This window comes from Eremothecium gossypii, chromosome V (assembly GCF_000091025.4).
Source record: "Eremothecium gossypii ATCC 10895 chromosome V, complete sequence".
In the NCBI taxonomy this organism is placed as follows: domain Eukaryota; kingdom Fungi; phylum Ascomycota; class Saccharomycetes; order Saccharomycetales; family Saccharomycetaceae; genus Eremothecium; species Eremothecium gossypii.
In genome coordinates this window covers 1385458-1400539 of record NC_005786.2, presented here as the reverse complement: position 1 = coordinate 1400539, position 15082 = coordinate 1385458, and the positions used below count along the sequence as shown (strand labels likewise).

Genomic DNA, 15082 nt, shown 5'->3' with positions numbered 1-15082 from the left:
ACTATTAAACATTAAAAGAAATGAAGTGAAATAAGAGTATAGAAATAAATGCCATTGGTAGTTATCATGACTCCTCCAACACTTCATCGTCATCTTGATCAGGTGGCGGACCATCTTGTGTCGGTCTGAATACTGGAATTTGGAACTGCGGGAATAGTTGACGTGCTGCAACTACGGATGGGTCGCTTGCTACTGTATTTCCATTTACCGCACCGTTGCCTTGAACCAGACCGGACTGCTCGGTATCCCACAATGTGCGTGCTCTCAAGAGGGCAACCTCCCTTTGTCTGGTCAAAACAGCCACATTGTTCTTTAGATACAATCTTAGTACAACCGTATCCAACTTGTATTTTCTCAACATTTCTTCAAACCTTGGTGTCCAAAGCATTCGCCAGATTGTGATAGCCTTCACATCCCTTGGATTGTTAATTTCATAGATCCTCTTTTGTATATCACAAATAGTACGATTCAAATCAACTAACAGCATGTAGATGTGTGACATTTCAGCTAGCATAGATCCCGTATACTGAAACTGAATTCTGATAATACTGGAAACATTTACTTCGAAGTCCGCAATGCGATCATTCAACGCGTGAAACTTTCTGACAATATCTGCTAATTCACTGTTCAAATCATTTGAAGCCCTTGGTGCTACTATTCCATCATGATCGCGCCATTCGCTTCTGAATGGTTCCTCACAGAAGGATTCGTCTACCAATGGCATTAGTTCAGCGAGGTCCTCGCTACTAACAGAATCGTCTTGTGGAACTCTCTTTAGGAAGGTGAACAGTTCATCTATCCTTTCAAAATTGATACTCTGAAAGGGTTCATTTGCGGCGTTAAACATACTAGATGCAGTCATTAGGGCGGCACTTTCTTGGTTAATATCGTCAGCTATCCTTTTTAGTGCTTCTTCCTCATTTTCATTGGGCTTGAATAAACCTCTAGCTATCAAAAACTCAATTAGTATCTTCCTGACCTTAGTAGTTGGTCCGTCTGTGGGCCTAGTCATACTCATTAAGTGATGACGGAGCTTTTGCACACCTTTGCCAGAAAACACACAAAATATTTGACGTTGGTTAACGGTAAATTCACTAGGAGGAGGTCTGCAAAATTGTGTGATATCTGGCCTGAGAAAAGAAGGTACCGCAGTCAATGACAAATGAGAGAGCTTTGGACAAGCCATTACCAACTCATATATTGGATAAATAGTCAAATTAGTACAATATGATAGGTGAACTCTTTCCAATGTGTCATTCCTACCACGCAAAGCAATCATATTTAATAAACCCTCATCTGTCATCTGAGAACATTTCACCAACCCTATTCTTTTTAGTTTTGTTAAGTCCCCCAATTCATATAAAGTATGATTGGTCAAGTTTGTACAACAAGCAAAGTCCACGTACTGGATTCTGGGACAATTCTGGATCAAAACCTTTACTCCCTCATCCGTGATATTGAAACAATGGCCAAAATGAACAGTTTGTAGGTTTTTTCCCAACTTGGACAATGCAATCAAAGAATTATCAGTAATCCTGCTGCATTTACCCAAATAAACGTTTCGTAGCTTTGGAGCCAATTGCACTAACTTAACAACCGTTTTGTCAGTAATGCTTTCACAAGCAGATAAATCAACAAGCCTTAAAGCTGGTAGACTAGTGACATTCAATGCCAACTGTGTAGCAAATGCATCGCTTAACAACATATTCTGAGTCAATCTGAACTCTCGCAACTGGGGTAATTCCGTCATTAAGGTGACAATACTGTCATTGTTTATTTGTGGGGTCGAGGTTAAATCTACCTCGACTAAAAGTGGACATGAATGTGCCATTTTAATCAACAAGTTATTAGTAATGTTTTTATTAAATGTTATCTTCACCCGTTTTAACATCGGCGCATTTTCCACAAACTGCTCTATGGCTTCACATGATACCAGATCAGCACGAGGTACGTACAATCCCTGGATTCTTTTACAATCTGTGGATAAAACATTGAATAGTTCGTTACCAACCTCTCGCACGCCGGTGATATCGACGCTTTGCAAGAACCTGCAGCCCTTTAGCACCTTTGCAATAGATTTTGTGGTGACCTGTTTGCAAAATACTAAAGTCAACCTCTCTAGATTTGGACACCCGACAAAGTGTAACAATTGCGCATCCGTCATATAATCACCCACAAATGAGAAGTTAAGACGTTTAATCATGGGCCTATAGTCAAAGACCAGCTCAGATGCGGGTTTCCTCATAGTGTTCATGAACAAATCAAGCTGCGGCTTTTTATTGATATGCGGTCTATAATATAGAAGCTTAACAATGATAGCGGCCCAGGCCTTGCAAACAGTCAACAACAGTACAATATCGGTTTTCTGTCCCACCATTTCTAAAACAAGAGAAAGTATCTCCTGAGGTAGTTCCTGCAATGGGAATATGTATGGGAATGATAGGTTAGTTGTTGTGGATATGGCAGTAGTTGCAACCCTACTGTTAATATTAATATTATTATAACCATTCGTAAATGGTGCCCGTACTATGCTTTCGTGGATGTGTTGAGCCTGAGCACGCGGACGCGTGTTGGTATTCTCGGGCGGATCAGACTCAACCATCAGCCTCAAACGGTCCCAGTCTGATTCATCCATATGGTTTTCCATCAATGCAATTTTTATTCCCATATTTTTGTGAGGATCCCAGTCAATTAACTGCGGCTTAAAATATTCCACTGGATTCCGCAGATACTCACCCCTGGCTTTTGCTACCAGATATCTTTGTACTTCGATCTTAAATTGTTGCATTGTGACCTGAAAGTTGCCCCGTAGACGCTGCATATTCAAGGTTTCCATTTCCACGGCACGTAACCTAATCCGCTGCACTTTCGACAAACGACTAATGTATCTGTTCTCGGACTCTGGGTCATTCGCATCCCCACTCCACTGTACTTGTCCTGACTGTAGTTGTTGAAGCTTGAGGTTATCTGCCTCGAATGACTGCAGTAGTAGTGATTTTCGTCTCCCAATCGTTTCTATGGACCGCCTGAACACCGAACGTGCCTCCGCCTGGAAGGACTCGAAAAGCCGCCGCTCCTCTGCAGAAGGCGGCAAATAAGACATAACTTGCTCATCGTGTAGTAAATCTACGTCATTATCCGCGTCCACCATGTTCGCTGGCATAAAATTGCTGTTTCCTCCAGCGGGCCGCGCAATACCCACCCCACTCTCCAATCCTGCCCCCGCTAATGAAATTGTGTTTCTAGATGGCGTGGCAGCTTGCTGGAAAAACCTGGTGTTCTGGCCCACAAAGCTGCGCGGCCAGTCACGGCCCGGTTCGTTAAGCTGCGACACATAGTTCTGGCCGCGCTGCGTCACCCGCGAAACACGCTCGCGAAACTCCTGGGAGTACTGCTGTCTGTCTGTGGTCGAGCGCGCAGGAATGGGCGTCGTAAACCAGCTCGCCGGAAGCCCCGATGGCGGTAGCTGCCCGCCGTTCGAGCTCGCCGCGTTGTTGTTGTTCGTCTCGCTCGTCATCACACCCCCCTGTTCGCGCGCCTGCGCTCCTGTCCGCACGCTCCGCCTTCTTCGGATGCCCTGCTGTGCTCTGCCGCCGCCGCACAACCTGCCCAAGCCGGCCTCTTGACCTGCTTCAGCTCTCACCGCTTACAAACAAACGCCTGTCTATCGGCGTTCTCGGTCCTGCTCTGTTTCACCGACTCCGTCGCCCTGCAATACCCTACCTGGCGACTGGCAAATGATGGCAGCCTGCAAACAGCTTCTTTACACGAAAGAATGAAACGAAGTAAACAAAGCCCCGAAACTCTAAAATTCAACAGAAAGCTAAACCCTCTGTCCGATCAAGCCTGGCAGCAGTGTCCTCTTCTACTATCTTCCTTGATCGCTTCCTCTGTTACTGGAACGACTCTAGTGCTTATCTGATTCGGGTGGCGACTTGCTAGTTGAGGTTTCCAGCCTCTGCGCAGAAGGTCTATCTGCGGAGGCCAGCTTTTAAGATCTTTTGTGGAACCAAGATCACCACACACGAATATGCGACGCCAAGCGCCGGAACGAGCCACACATGGGCCGCGGCGGTAGCGGTGGGCCCAAGCAAGCGTATTTTGAGGACCTGACGTGCTGTGGGTGAGCAATCCAGGGCATACTAGGCCCAGGTTGTCAGCTGAAAGTGTGTTACCCGGTATCGGTATTACCCGGCTCGTATAAATGTTACCCGGATATGGTGAAGCCAAAATTTTCCACGGCGTAAACAACAGGAGAGTGTACGTGCATATGGCGGCAGCAGCTAGTGTAGCCTAGTGAGAAGAAGGCCTGTGAGCTAAGACTAGCGAGGAGACGAGGATTGGGCACTGATTGCGCGATGTCGATATTCTCTACGCCGCTGAAGAGCAATGTGGGATATGCGGGCGCGCTGGTGGCCAACGGCGGGCCGGCGGAGAGCACGGAGCTGGCTGAGGGCGGCGGCGCGAAGACGCGAGTTGTGCCTGCATCGGCTACGAGTCAGTTCCAACTGTCGACGTACAACCCGATGAGCATGGGCACTGCGAACGAGCACGTGCGTGTGAGCGGGCTTGGCAGCATGGGGCCCCTGGAGCTGGCGTCGCAGTACATCAATCACCTGCAGCGGCGCGACACGTCGACGCTCGTGCTGGACGAGCGCTCTTACTACAACAACGGTGTCAACTACAATTTTTCGAAGGAGCTAGGCGGGCTGGGTGCGCTGACGCCGTTTGAGCGTATCAACGTAGTGAACATCCCCGACGAGATTCTGCAGGAGGTGTCCAAGGCTGAGATCCGCAACGATGTTGGGATATTTCCGGAACTGGACCGGTGTTGGATCATAATTGACAACAAATTGATCCTGTGGAGTATTAAGGACCCGTCAGACTTCCAGTCTATTGACGACATTAAGCATACCATCCTGAAAGTGAGCTTGGTCCGCCCGAAGCCTGGGGTGTTTGTCGGTTCTGTGAACTACGTGCTGCTTATAGCGACACCATTCGATGTGTATCTGCTTGCAGTGTCATACCAGCGGGAGTTGGGAGAACTGAACGTCTTCAATACGGGCATGTCTGTGTCTGTCAATGGCCTTGACGTATCGAACATTATATCATATGAGAAGACGGGACAGATATTTTTCACGGGTAAGATAAATGGGACGAATATCTGGGAGCTACAGTATTCTAGCTCAGAGGATTGGTTCAATAGTAAGTGCAACAAAGTGTGCTTGACACAGATGGCCATATCCAGTCTTTTGCCAAGCAACATCATATCACGTATACCTGGGAGCGGTCTTCTGCGCTCTTTTTTTGAAGAGGAGTCGAAGTTTTCACAGGAGTGCATTGTGCAGCTAGCGATCGACCAATCCAGGGGGGTACTTTACTCTCTGTCTTCAAAATCCGTTATCAGAGCTTACAAAATTAATAACAAGTCTCTTGATGGGCCTGTTAGCATTGAGCCCGCATATATCAGGCGCATCATTGGTACAACAACCGCAAAGGGCGCGGCTATCCTTGGCGCCAGTTATTTGAGGATATCTAAGATCGCGGTAGTTTCTCAGAGTGAGAGCAACAATCTATTTTTAGTTGCTATCACTGTTGGCGGTGTACGTCTCTACTTCAATGGCTCTTTAAGCACTAGCAATATAGAGGCCTTGACTTTGGAGTCCATCAAATTTCCTCCAAGTTCGGTTACGCCAGAAGCTATCGAGCAGGAATTACAACAGCAACAACAACAACAAATAAAAACAATTCCATTCTACTCATCACTGAACTCCACTGAATCCATTCAGCTTAAGTATCAGAAGAAATCTTCAGTCCTACTCGAAACGAGTTCTGCTTCGACAATTATATCCCCTGGGATATTTTTCTCTGCGGTTGTGAAGCGCACCCCATCCGGACAATCACCACATGATTCAAATACTAATACCCCTGCATCTCACCCAGTGCAACATAAATTGTTTGTGAGTGTACCAGATTATGGCATCCTGAAAAACCACGGAAAATATATTGAGAATGCTTCCTTCTTGGAGACCACTGGCCCAGTAAAAGAGATAGTCCCCATTAGCGCGCTCTTTAATGCCACTGATAAGCCAGAAGGGTACGCAAACATATTTGCAACGCAATATAGCGTGGAACCACTGAAGGTAGCTGTTCTAACGAATACCTCAGTTGAAATATATCGGTACCGTACGCCAGATCAAGTCTTTGAATCACTGATTGACAACCCCTTACCATTTGTTTTGAACTATGGATTGGCTGAAGCTTGCTCTTCTGCATTGTTTGTAACGTGCAAGTTCAATAGGGCTGAATCTTTAAGGTCCAGCGCGTTGACATTCTTCACTGTCGGTATACCCAATGTTGTGGAAATAAAGCCCAGGTATAATAACTATGCCGCTTCTGCTGTCTCGTCTTTGTTAAACAAACATGCCTTGACTGCCACACCTCAGAAGACGAATTCGATTGCTCCGGCAAATTCTAATAATGGCAATTATAATCTTGACGATGTCGTCTTATCTCCCAGATTTTATGGCATTGCGTTGTTGATTACCAGGCTTTTCAGAGATATTTGGAATAAAAATATCTTTCTGGTCAAGGAGACAGCAAGGTATGACTATTCAGGTTCTATACTCAGAGATTCGGTATCAAATGGCGATTTAATATCCATGGTTTCTATCTCTAAGACCGACTTGGAATACTATCTATCATCCATCATGATATTGAATGAGTTTTTCATGACCTATGGAACCTCCATTACAACTATTACGGCGACAGGTATTACAACCGGGAAAGCGGTTGACCGTTCTGAAGAAGTTGCCTACCAAGCGGAGAGCATTGCAATTAATGCAATGATTAGATTAGTCCAGTCGATCAAGGAAGCATTATCTTTCCTAAATGTTCTCTTTGAAGAAAGTGAGATAGAGGGATATGAAGGTCAATATCTTGCATTCAAAGATATTATGAAATTCTTGAGTCTGGATGTTCAATCCGATTTGACCAAACTCAAGTTCAAGGATATTTTTGCCCCAAACGATCAGTCTAAGAGACTTGTCCGCGAAATACTTTCCTCGATCATAAACCGTAATATTTCGAGGGGTGGATTCATTGAGTATATTGCGACTGCTTTACAGGAGCGTTGCGGATCATTTTGTTCCAGCAGCGATGTCTTGGGTTTCCGTGCTGTCGAACATTTGAGGAAGGCGAAAGAAGTCGGCTTACGGGACTTTGATACCTTGAACTACCACTTGACTAATGCAACGCGTTTATTTGAAAAGATTGTCGATGATATTTCAATTGATAAGCTAAAAGAGGCTGTTGCCATTATGTTGGAATTGAACTACTTCCCTAAGACCATTGAATTCCTGTTGAATATTGCTAACCTAACTGACAAGGGTAAACTTGCCTACCAGTATGTCTCTGATGGGTATCTTGAACATGATGAAAAGAAAAAATATTTTGATAAACGAGTGTGCATTTATGACTTGGTGTTTCAAACGTTGATAAAGATTGATGACTTAGCTTCAGGTACCACTTCGAACCCGGCTAAGGGTAAAGATTATACTGAAACAGAATTTGCGAAGTTGCGTGAAGAAAGTTATCATACTGCATTGTCATATGATGATAAATTGTTTCACTATCAACTGTACGATTGGCTTGTTTCCCAGAATAGCCAGCAAAAGCTTCTTCAATTGGATACTGATTTTATACTACCTTACTTGCAAGAGAAATCCGTTTCTTCGTTGGATTTGTCGAATTTACTCTGGGTTTATCATTCAAAGCGGTCGAATTTCCTAGTAGCTGCGCAAATATTGTATTCTTTATCGTACTCTGATTTCGATATGAATTTGCACACCAGAATCGAGTACCTCTCAAGAGCCAATGGATACTGCAATGGTGTTTGCCCCCCAAACCAAAGACATCAGATGATACAGCTGTCTAGCATGATCCAGGAATTGTTTGATGTTGCTGTGATTCAAGATGAGTTGCTGGCTCTTGTAACAAATGACTCAAGGTTAAGCGATGACACAAGAAAGGGATTGGTCAAACAACTGGATGGCAAGATATTGCCGGTTAGCGATCTATTTAATGACTTTGCAGACCCTCTTGGCTACTATGAAATTTGCCTAACTATATTCAAGATCTCTGACTTCAGAAACCACGAAGAAATTATGTCTAAATGGAATGAACTTTTTGATTCAATGAAGAGCGAATTGAAGTCATCTGGTGGTATTGAGGACAGCACAAATTTCATTAACCTTCTCTCGAGCGTGGTTGTTAAGACGGGCAAAAGCGTCCGCACCAGTGAGTTCGTATTCCCGATTGCTGATTTACTTCCAGTGATTTCGAACTTATTTTACGAATGCTTGCCAAACGAACATATTGAAGCCGGCTCTATTGCCTCCATTTTCACCTCCGCAGGTGTGTCATATGATAAACTCTACTACGTGCTAAAAGACTTGATCGAAACTTCTGAATCTGTAAATACGGTTTACAAGCGGGAGATTGCCTGGTTGATCAAATATTGGTACCAGTCTGATAGGAAATTGAGGGACATTATTACATATGATGACTTGCGGAATCTGGACGAATATAGCATAGAGACCGACCCAATTGACAAATACATGAAACGCACCGGCAACAGCATCTAGGGTGGCCATTATCTCATCCCTTTCACATCCTTTAAACTCATCAAAGGCCAATGTATGAGTTACATAAGTAGACCTTGTATGATTAGAACTGACTTTCTGACCCTCGTTAGCCAGGTAAGTATAACTTGGACTTCAAGCAAGAAAAGTTGCGATGCAGGTAGCACAAGGAAAGCTCTGTGATACACAAAGTGGAACACTTGGATATATAGAAATATTTTTATACACATATAAGATATGGATATAATCGGCCAAATAGACTATAGGGACTACTTAGTCACACGCATCCCAATGCCGTCGGAAAACCAGTCAAGATTTGTTGAGTTAAAACTGCAACTGGGCGGAAGAACAGCCAGAGCCATCTCTCAGCAGCATGGTTGATATCTAGATCGCATAGATCCGGCTAATAAAACCAAGAATAGTGACGTAGTGATGTAGTTCATTGGGGCAAATGTGCGAGCGATCCGAAGAAAGGTAGGAAGCATAGTTAGATGAAACATAGCAATTGCAAGTGCAGATGTGGTGGATGCAAGCTCCGCCTGGCATGGTGCATCTTGCAGCCATTGCAACCAGGTTCGCGGTCGTGCCAGCACAGACCTCAGTCACCTTTACTGATTCTCTTCCGACCCAAACGTATTCTCGCCCGAATACTTGACGTAGAGAAACCCATCCTTATCCTTGTGCTCTTGGTAGACTGCAAACATAAGTGCCGCCGTCGGTGGCAACGTGTCATTGACAAAGATGAAGATAGCCTTCTCCGCAGGGAGCTTGATCCGCCGTCTGATTACATACACGAACTGACCCACGGTAAGGTCCGCTGGGACCAAGTACTTGCGCCGATCCACCTCTGGGATATCAGACTTCTCTGCACGCTCACAGATTACCGGCACGCGGTTCTCAAACTGCGAACAAATACGCTCCGACTCTGCTTTGCGCTTTTCAAAAGGGTACTCGGACTTAAACGACGACATACCTTTGTGTGTAATCGCTGTAATGCTTCAACTATTGGTTCAGAGAGGCTATTCTCTACACACTTCTGTACCTGACCCTCAAGTACCTGTATTCGATAAGTGAAATCTCTAATCACCAGTATCTCTTACTTCTCCTTGCGAACCACAGTCGTTGTCTGCTGCTGCTAGTATGAGCCTGATTTGTTTATTGGTAATGAAACTTTTTCAGCTCGACAAGTACCGGGCTAGATAAGATATGTGGGACTGTCCAATTTTGTCTCCGAGCGAATATTAATTCTAGTGGAAGCTGCCAGTGGTGATAAAGCTCATCATTTGCCCCCTGTTGAGGCGTATCTAGTGGTACTCCGTGACGCGAAGGTAACAAAAGTACAGCCGGGTAACAAATGCACGTGGGATTTCTAATCACGTGACGAATGAGTGGCGACGGATCATAAATTGGACTACCACGATATACAGTCGCCAGAAACATCTAAGTGCAGGTTGTTTCATGGCCCAACAGTCAATTAGTGGCGACCAAGATGCATGGTTGCCGCTAGGTACTGTGAATTGTTGGGTAGTCATTATATTTAGAGGATGTCTATATCTACAGTGGGGTACATGATGCTACTCACTAATTAGAGTGGCTCGGCGTTCGGATATCAGAAGCGATTGTGGATTGGAGCTTAAAAGACGTTCGCTTGCCCTCCAGAGAAGCGTGCCCACCGGCGTACTATTTCGACAGGCTGATCATGTTCTATCACGTGATAAGAAGGTATAACAATTTATGTAATTTGAAGATAATCCACGGTAACATCGTGAAGGATGCACAGACTGCATAGCCGCGGTTACGCAACGGTAACCACAATTTCTATCACTGAGTATGTATCGCATATCCTGGAGTTTTCTTGCTGAACCAGGACACGCAGAAGATCATTAAGGGACACCCGGTGTCAATGTCTTGCTCTGGCGGCAATCGCAGCATGTGGCGGCTGCTCCTCACCTTGTTGATGGTGTAGTGGCACGTGGCTTTGTAGCAGCCTATCCGAGGTTGAATGATTCCATCATCTTTTCTATCTGCTCCTGCTCTGCGGCGACCCAGCGCTCGTACTCTTCCCGCTGTTCCAGCATTCGGATAATTTCTGCGTCATCGTCGCTTCCGTCCTCTTGGGAAGGCGAGACAGAAGCCACAGACGGCGGAGGAGAACAGCACCCGCTCGCGAGCGAGGGTTCCTCCTCCAAAAGTATGTTTAGTTCATCCTCTGGTATCGTATGCCGCTCTGCCTCTTCGTTAAGCTGCTGTAACGAAAGCTGGCGCTGGCGGTCCATAACGTACTGTTCCAGGTCTCCGCGATTTCGCAGAAGACGATTGTCACGGGCATCCTGCCTTGCGCGGCGGGTATAGCGTTCTATGGTCCTGGGCTGTGTAGGTGAAGATAATGGGTTCATGCGGACTGTACGGGCGCGCCGACGATCGAGGATGGTGGTCACGACAGACCCTTCTGAATGTAGTTGCAAGTCGTCAACGAATGATGAGCTAAAAGAAGAGTTCGGGTCGTCATCATCGTCCGGCACCCGTGGCGGACTGCTATGTAGGTTCCGGTCCATGCTAATCGGTAAAGCAGTGCCGTTGTATTGTGTGCACTCTGTGTGGCACTTTTTTTTAATTGGGAATCATTATCCGTTCGGCGGCCAAACTAAGTTAAAAGAATGACGCCTTTGGCTAGTGGATATATGTAGCAGACGCACATGGCGATATTATATATATGTGGTATATAGACGCGAACGGCTTACAGATGGAAAACCTTTAGTCTAAACGTGGTGTCGTTAATGGCCTGCTCCTCGTCGACCAAAGGCTCTTCGTCGGAACCTTCGAATTTTGTAATTTCGGAACGGCAAGCTTTTTGCAACATTTGACCGTGCTCCTGGACTAACGCGTCAAAATCAATAGTGTCATGTAGTAGTTCGTACTTTATCGCTACGTCATCAGTTGCCTCCAGGCCGCATTTCTTTCTTAGCTTCTGGATTCTGTTAACTAGCTCTCTGGCAAGGCCTTCGGTACGCAACTCAGGGTGAATCTTGGTGTCTAGGATGATGAGGACATCCTGGTCAGACCTAGCTTCCTGGCCCTCCTGCACCTGGGCTTCTGGTAGGCACCGAATAACCGAAAGATCACCCTTGACCAGCTCAATACCGGCCACCTCTATAACTCCCGTTTCCAAGTATTGCTGAACTTGCTCTGATAGCAAAGCTGGCAAAGCGTCCTTCACCTTCTTGGCGTCCTTTTTCAATTTCTTACCGAGAACTGGCCAGTCAGCTACTGCCTTGTACTCAACGCCGTACTTTTTTTCATCGGAAGTGATGACCAGGTCGCGCACGTTCAATTCCTCAAAAATGTACTTTTTCAAAGCCTTAATGTCTTCCAAGTACTGTTGATCTGAATGCAAGATGATCAATGTCTTTAATGGCGTTTTCAAGGATATGGTCTTCTTTTCACGAATATTCCTACCAAGCTCGATGACTGTCTGCATTCTTCCTACCGAGCGCTCAATAGCATCATCAAAGAGGTGTTCTTTGGCAACTGGGTAGCGCAAGAAATGAACAGATTCATGGTTTTCGCCAAAGTGGTCAAGAATATCCTTCGGAATGTACTCCCGCAAGCGCAAGTAGATAGTCTCGGACAAAAATGGAGTGAATGGTGCCATGGCACGTACAAATGTGAAGAGTGCTTCAAAGAGGGTATTCAAAGCGTTGATGCAGTCTTCCATACCATCCTCACCCTTCAGTCTACGACGGTTGAAGCGAATATACCAGTTGGTCAATTCATCAATAAAGTCCAGTAGGCGTGGCACAACGGAATACAACTTGTAGGCTTTCATCTCCACATGGATGTATTTGATTAATGACTGTAGAGACGCAAGCACCCATCTATCCATTACGTTATCACTGCGAACATTTGGATCATACTTAAAGTCGACTGAGGATGTCTTCTTCAACAAGGCAATTTGGCCCTCCAAGAATTTGAAAGAGTTCCACCATGGTAGCAGTACCTTAGACACAACCTCTTTGACACCTTCCTCTTTAAACTTCAAAGATTCGGCTCTCAAAACAGGGGAGTTTATCAAGTACAACCGCAAAGCATCTGATCCGTACTTGTCGATGACAATGTTAGGGTCTGGGTAGTTTTTGAGAGACTTAGACATCTTTTTTCCATCAGCAGCTAACACAATACCACTGACGATCACATTTTGATAAGGCACGTGCCCAAACAGTTGAGTACCCAACACACCAAGTGTGTAGAACCATCCTCTGGTTTGGTCCAAACCTTCAGATATGAAGTTCGCTGGAACTCTCTGTGCAAACTTTTCAGTGTTCTCAAATGGGTAATGCTGAGAAGCGTAAGGCATCGAACCAGACTCAAACCAACAGTCAAACACCTCCTCAATACGTCTCAGCTCACCCTTACCCTTCTTAGAAGGAATGGTTATCTTGTCCACTGTATCACGATGTAGATCGGAGATGCCGCTAACACCAGATAGTTCTTCCAATTCTGCGATAGAGCCGACGCAAACAATCTCATCAAAGTCATCCGAGACCCAGAGAGGAATTGGAGTACCCCAGTATCTGTTTCTAGAAATGTTCCAGTCTCTAGCATTAGCAATCCAAGTAGCGAACCGTTTCTCTTTAATAACAGTTGGCACCCAGTTGGACTTCTTTACAGATTCCAAGAATTGAGGGATGATTGGTTTGACACGAACGAACCACGCAGGGACGGAACGGTAAATTAATGGTGTATCAGATCTCCAGCAGAATGGGTAGGAGTGCCGGACCTGCGTAGCCAAAAGAAGGTTGGAAGTAGCGGTCAAATGCTTGATGATCTCCTTATCAGCATCCTTGACGTACTTTCCGCTGAAGTCAGTTACCTCGGAAGTAAATTTTCCGCTGTCATCAACTGGGTTTGGCAACGTCGAATCCTCATTAATGATGCCATTTGCCAAGCACACACGGTAATCATCCTCACCAAACGCTGGCGCGTTATGGACAATACCAGTACCTGAGTCATTTGTGACATATGAATCAGAGATGACCCTGTAAGCCTGGGTGCCGTATTCTTCCTTGAAGTACGGGAACAATGGCTCGTACTTCATGCCAACCAAGTCCTTCCCTGTGTATCTTTCCACCACCTTGTATTTCTCAGCAGCAGGCTTCTTGTATAAGGACTTCAACAAGGATTCCATCAAGATGAAATATCTATCCTTCTTTTCGTCATAAATCTTGACATACTCAAACTCTGGGTTGACACACAGTGCAAGGTTAGATGGTAAAGTCCACGGAGTAGTCGTCCATGCAACAAACTGCGTGTTCTCCTCCCCGACTACATTGAACCCTATGGTAACCGCTGGGTCGTTGACTTCTTTGTAGTTTTGCTGTGCCTCAAAGTTGCTGAGAGGAGTGGTGCAACCGGTCGAATATGGCATGACACGGTACCCCCTGTACACTTGCTCCTTTTCATACAGCTGCTTGAAGGCCCACCACACCGACTCCATGAACGAAGGGTACATCGTCTTGTAGTCGTTGTCGAAGTCAATCCACCGGCCAAGACGCCCAATCGTCTTCCGCCACTCGTCCGCATAGGTCATGATGATCGCCCGGCATTCGTTGTTGTAGTTTTCAATCCCAAATTTGTATACGTCCTCCTTACAAGTGATGTTGAGCTTCTTGTCGATGATGTGCTCAATTGGAAGACCGTGCGTGTCCCAGCCAAATCTTCTCTCAACGTGGTAGCCGTTCATGGTAGCGTACCTGGGAACAATGTCCTTCACAGTAGACGCCAGAATGTGCCCATAGTGTGGCGTACCGGTTGCAAATGGTGGACCGTCAAAGAATGAGAATTCCGGCCGGCCCTCAGTTAACTTCAAGGAAGTCTGGAAGGCATCGATCTCGTTCCACAAGGCAAGTACCTTTTCTTCCTCCTTTGGAAAAGAAAAATGACCGTTGCTTTCCGACATATTAGCACCAGCAGTATCAAAAATCTACTGAAGCGTACTGTACTTGAGCGGAGTACTTATGTACAGTGTTCCTTAAGTCAGTGTCACACCCGATCGATCACTCATATTGGCTCACGCTGAGCTTGGATTTTAGCCAGAAAATTTTCAGCCGTGTGTAATGACAGCCAGAGCTCTGCTTCTAGATTTTGCTATGCTGAACGAGATGGCGAGAGGACCAGTAACGGCCGCTATCTGGTAGTGAATCAAACACTGTGTACGACATCTACTCACCACGAACTGCGTAAATGGGCTTCGGGGTGTTGGTGGCCATCAGTATTTCACCGTGGAGCATTCCACTGATGTGCGGGTTAAGTAAATGACATACAGATAGCTGTGCTTATTAGCGCACAATATACTGATCTTGCGTCTTCCCGAGCTCTATGGGAAGACTTCTGTAACAACTTCTGAACGGACGCCTAGCTCCCGGGTACGGTGTGGATCACGT

At 45.7% G+C, this 15082-nt stretch overlaps 5 protein-coding genes across 5 annotated transcripts; 1 reads left to right on the top strand and 4 right to left on the bottom strand.

Moving 5' to 3' along the window:
- Nucleotides 1-64: 64 nt before the first annotated feature.
- AGOS_AER398W (SCF ubiquitin ligase complex subunit GRR1) lies at nucleotides 65-3517 on the bottom strand (the record flags this gene model as incomplete). Its single annotated transcript, NM_210607.1, has 1 exon — nucleotides 65-3517. One exon carries the CDS (start codon nucleotides 3515-3517, stop codon nucleotides 65-67), a length of 3453 nt encoding a protein of 1150 aa, NP_985253.1.
- An 841-nt stretch (nucleotides 3518-4358) lies between these two features.
- On the top strand, nucleotides 4359-8645 carry NUP170 (Nup170p; the record flags this gene model as incomplete). Its single annotated transcript, NM_210606.1, has 1 exon — nucleotides 4359-8645. One exon carries the CDS (start codon nucleotides 4359-4361, stop codon nucleotides 8643-8645), a length of 4287 nt encoding a protein of 1428 aa, NP_985252.1.
- A 605-nt stretch (nucleotides 8646-9250) lies between these two features.
- Nucleotides 9251-9613, bottom strand: ATG8 (ubiquitin-like protein ATG8; the record flags this gene model as incomplete). Its single annotated transcript, NM_210605.1, has 1 exon — nucleotides 9251-9613. One exon carries the CDS (start codon nucleotides 9611-9613, stop codon nucleotides 9251-9253), a length of 363 nt encoding a protein of 120 aa, NP_985251.1.
- A 1017-nt stretch (nucleotides 9614-10630) lies between these two features.
- Nucleotides 10631-11197, bottom strand: AGOS_AER395W (AER395Wp; the record flags this gene model as incomplete). Its single annotated transcript, NM_210604.1, has 1 exon — nucleotides 10631-11197. The coding sequence occupies one exon, from the start codon at nucleotides 11195-11197 to the stop codon at nucleotides 10631-10633; it is 567 nt and encodes a 188-aa protein (NP_985250.1).
- Nucleotides 11198-11379: 182 nt separating this feature from the next.
- On the bottom strand, nucleotides 11380-14598 carry ILS1 (isoleucine--tRNA ligase ILS1; the record flags this gene model as incomplete). The annotated part of the gene is made up of 1 exon (NM_210603.2): nucleotides 11380-14598. One exon carries the CDS (start codon nucleotides 14596-14598, stop codon nucleotides 11380-11382), a length of 3219 nt encoding a protein of 1072 aa, NP_985249.2.
- Between the last annotated feature and the right edge of the window lie 484 nt (nucleotides 14599-15082).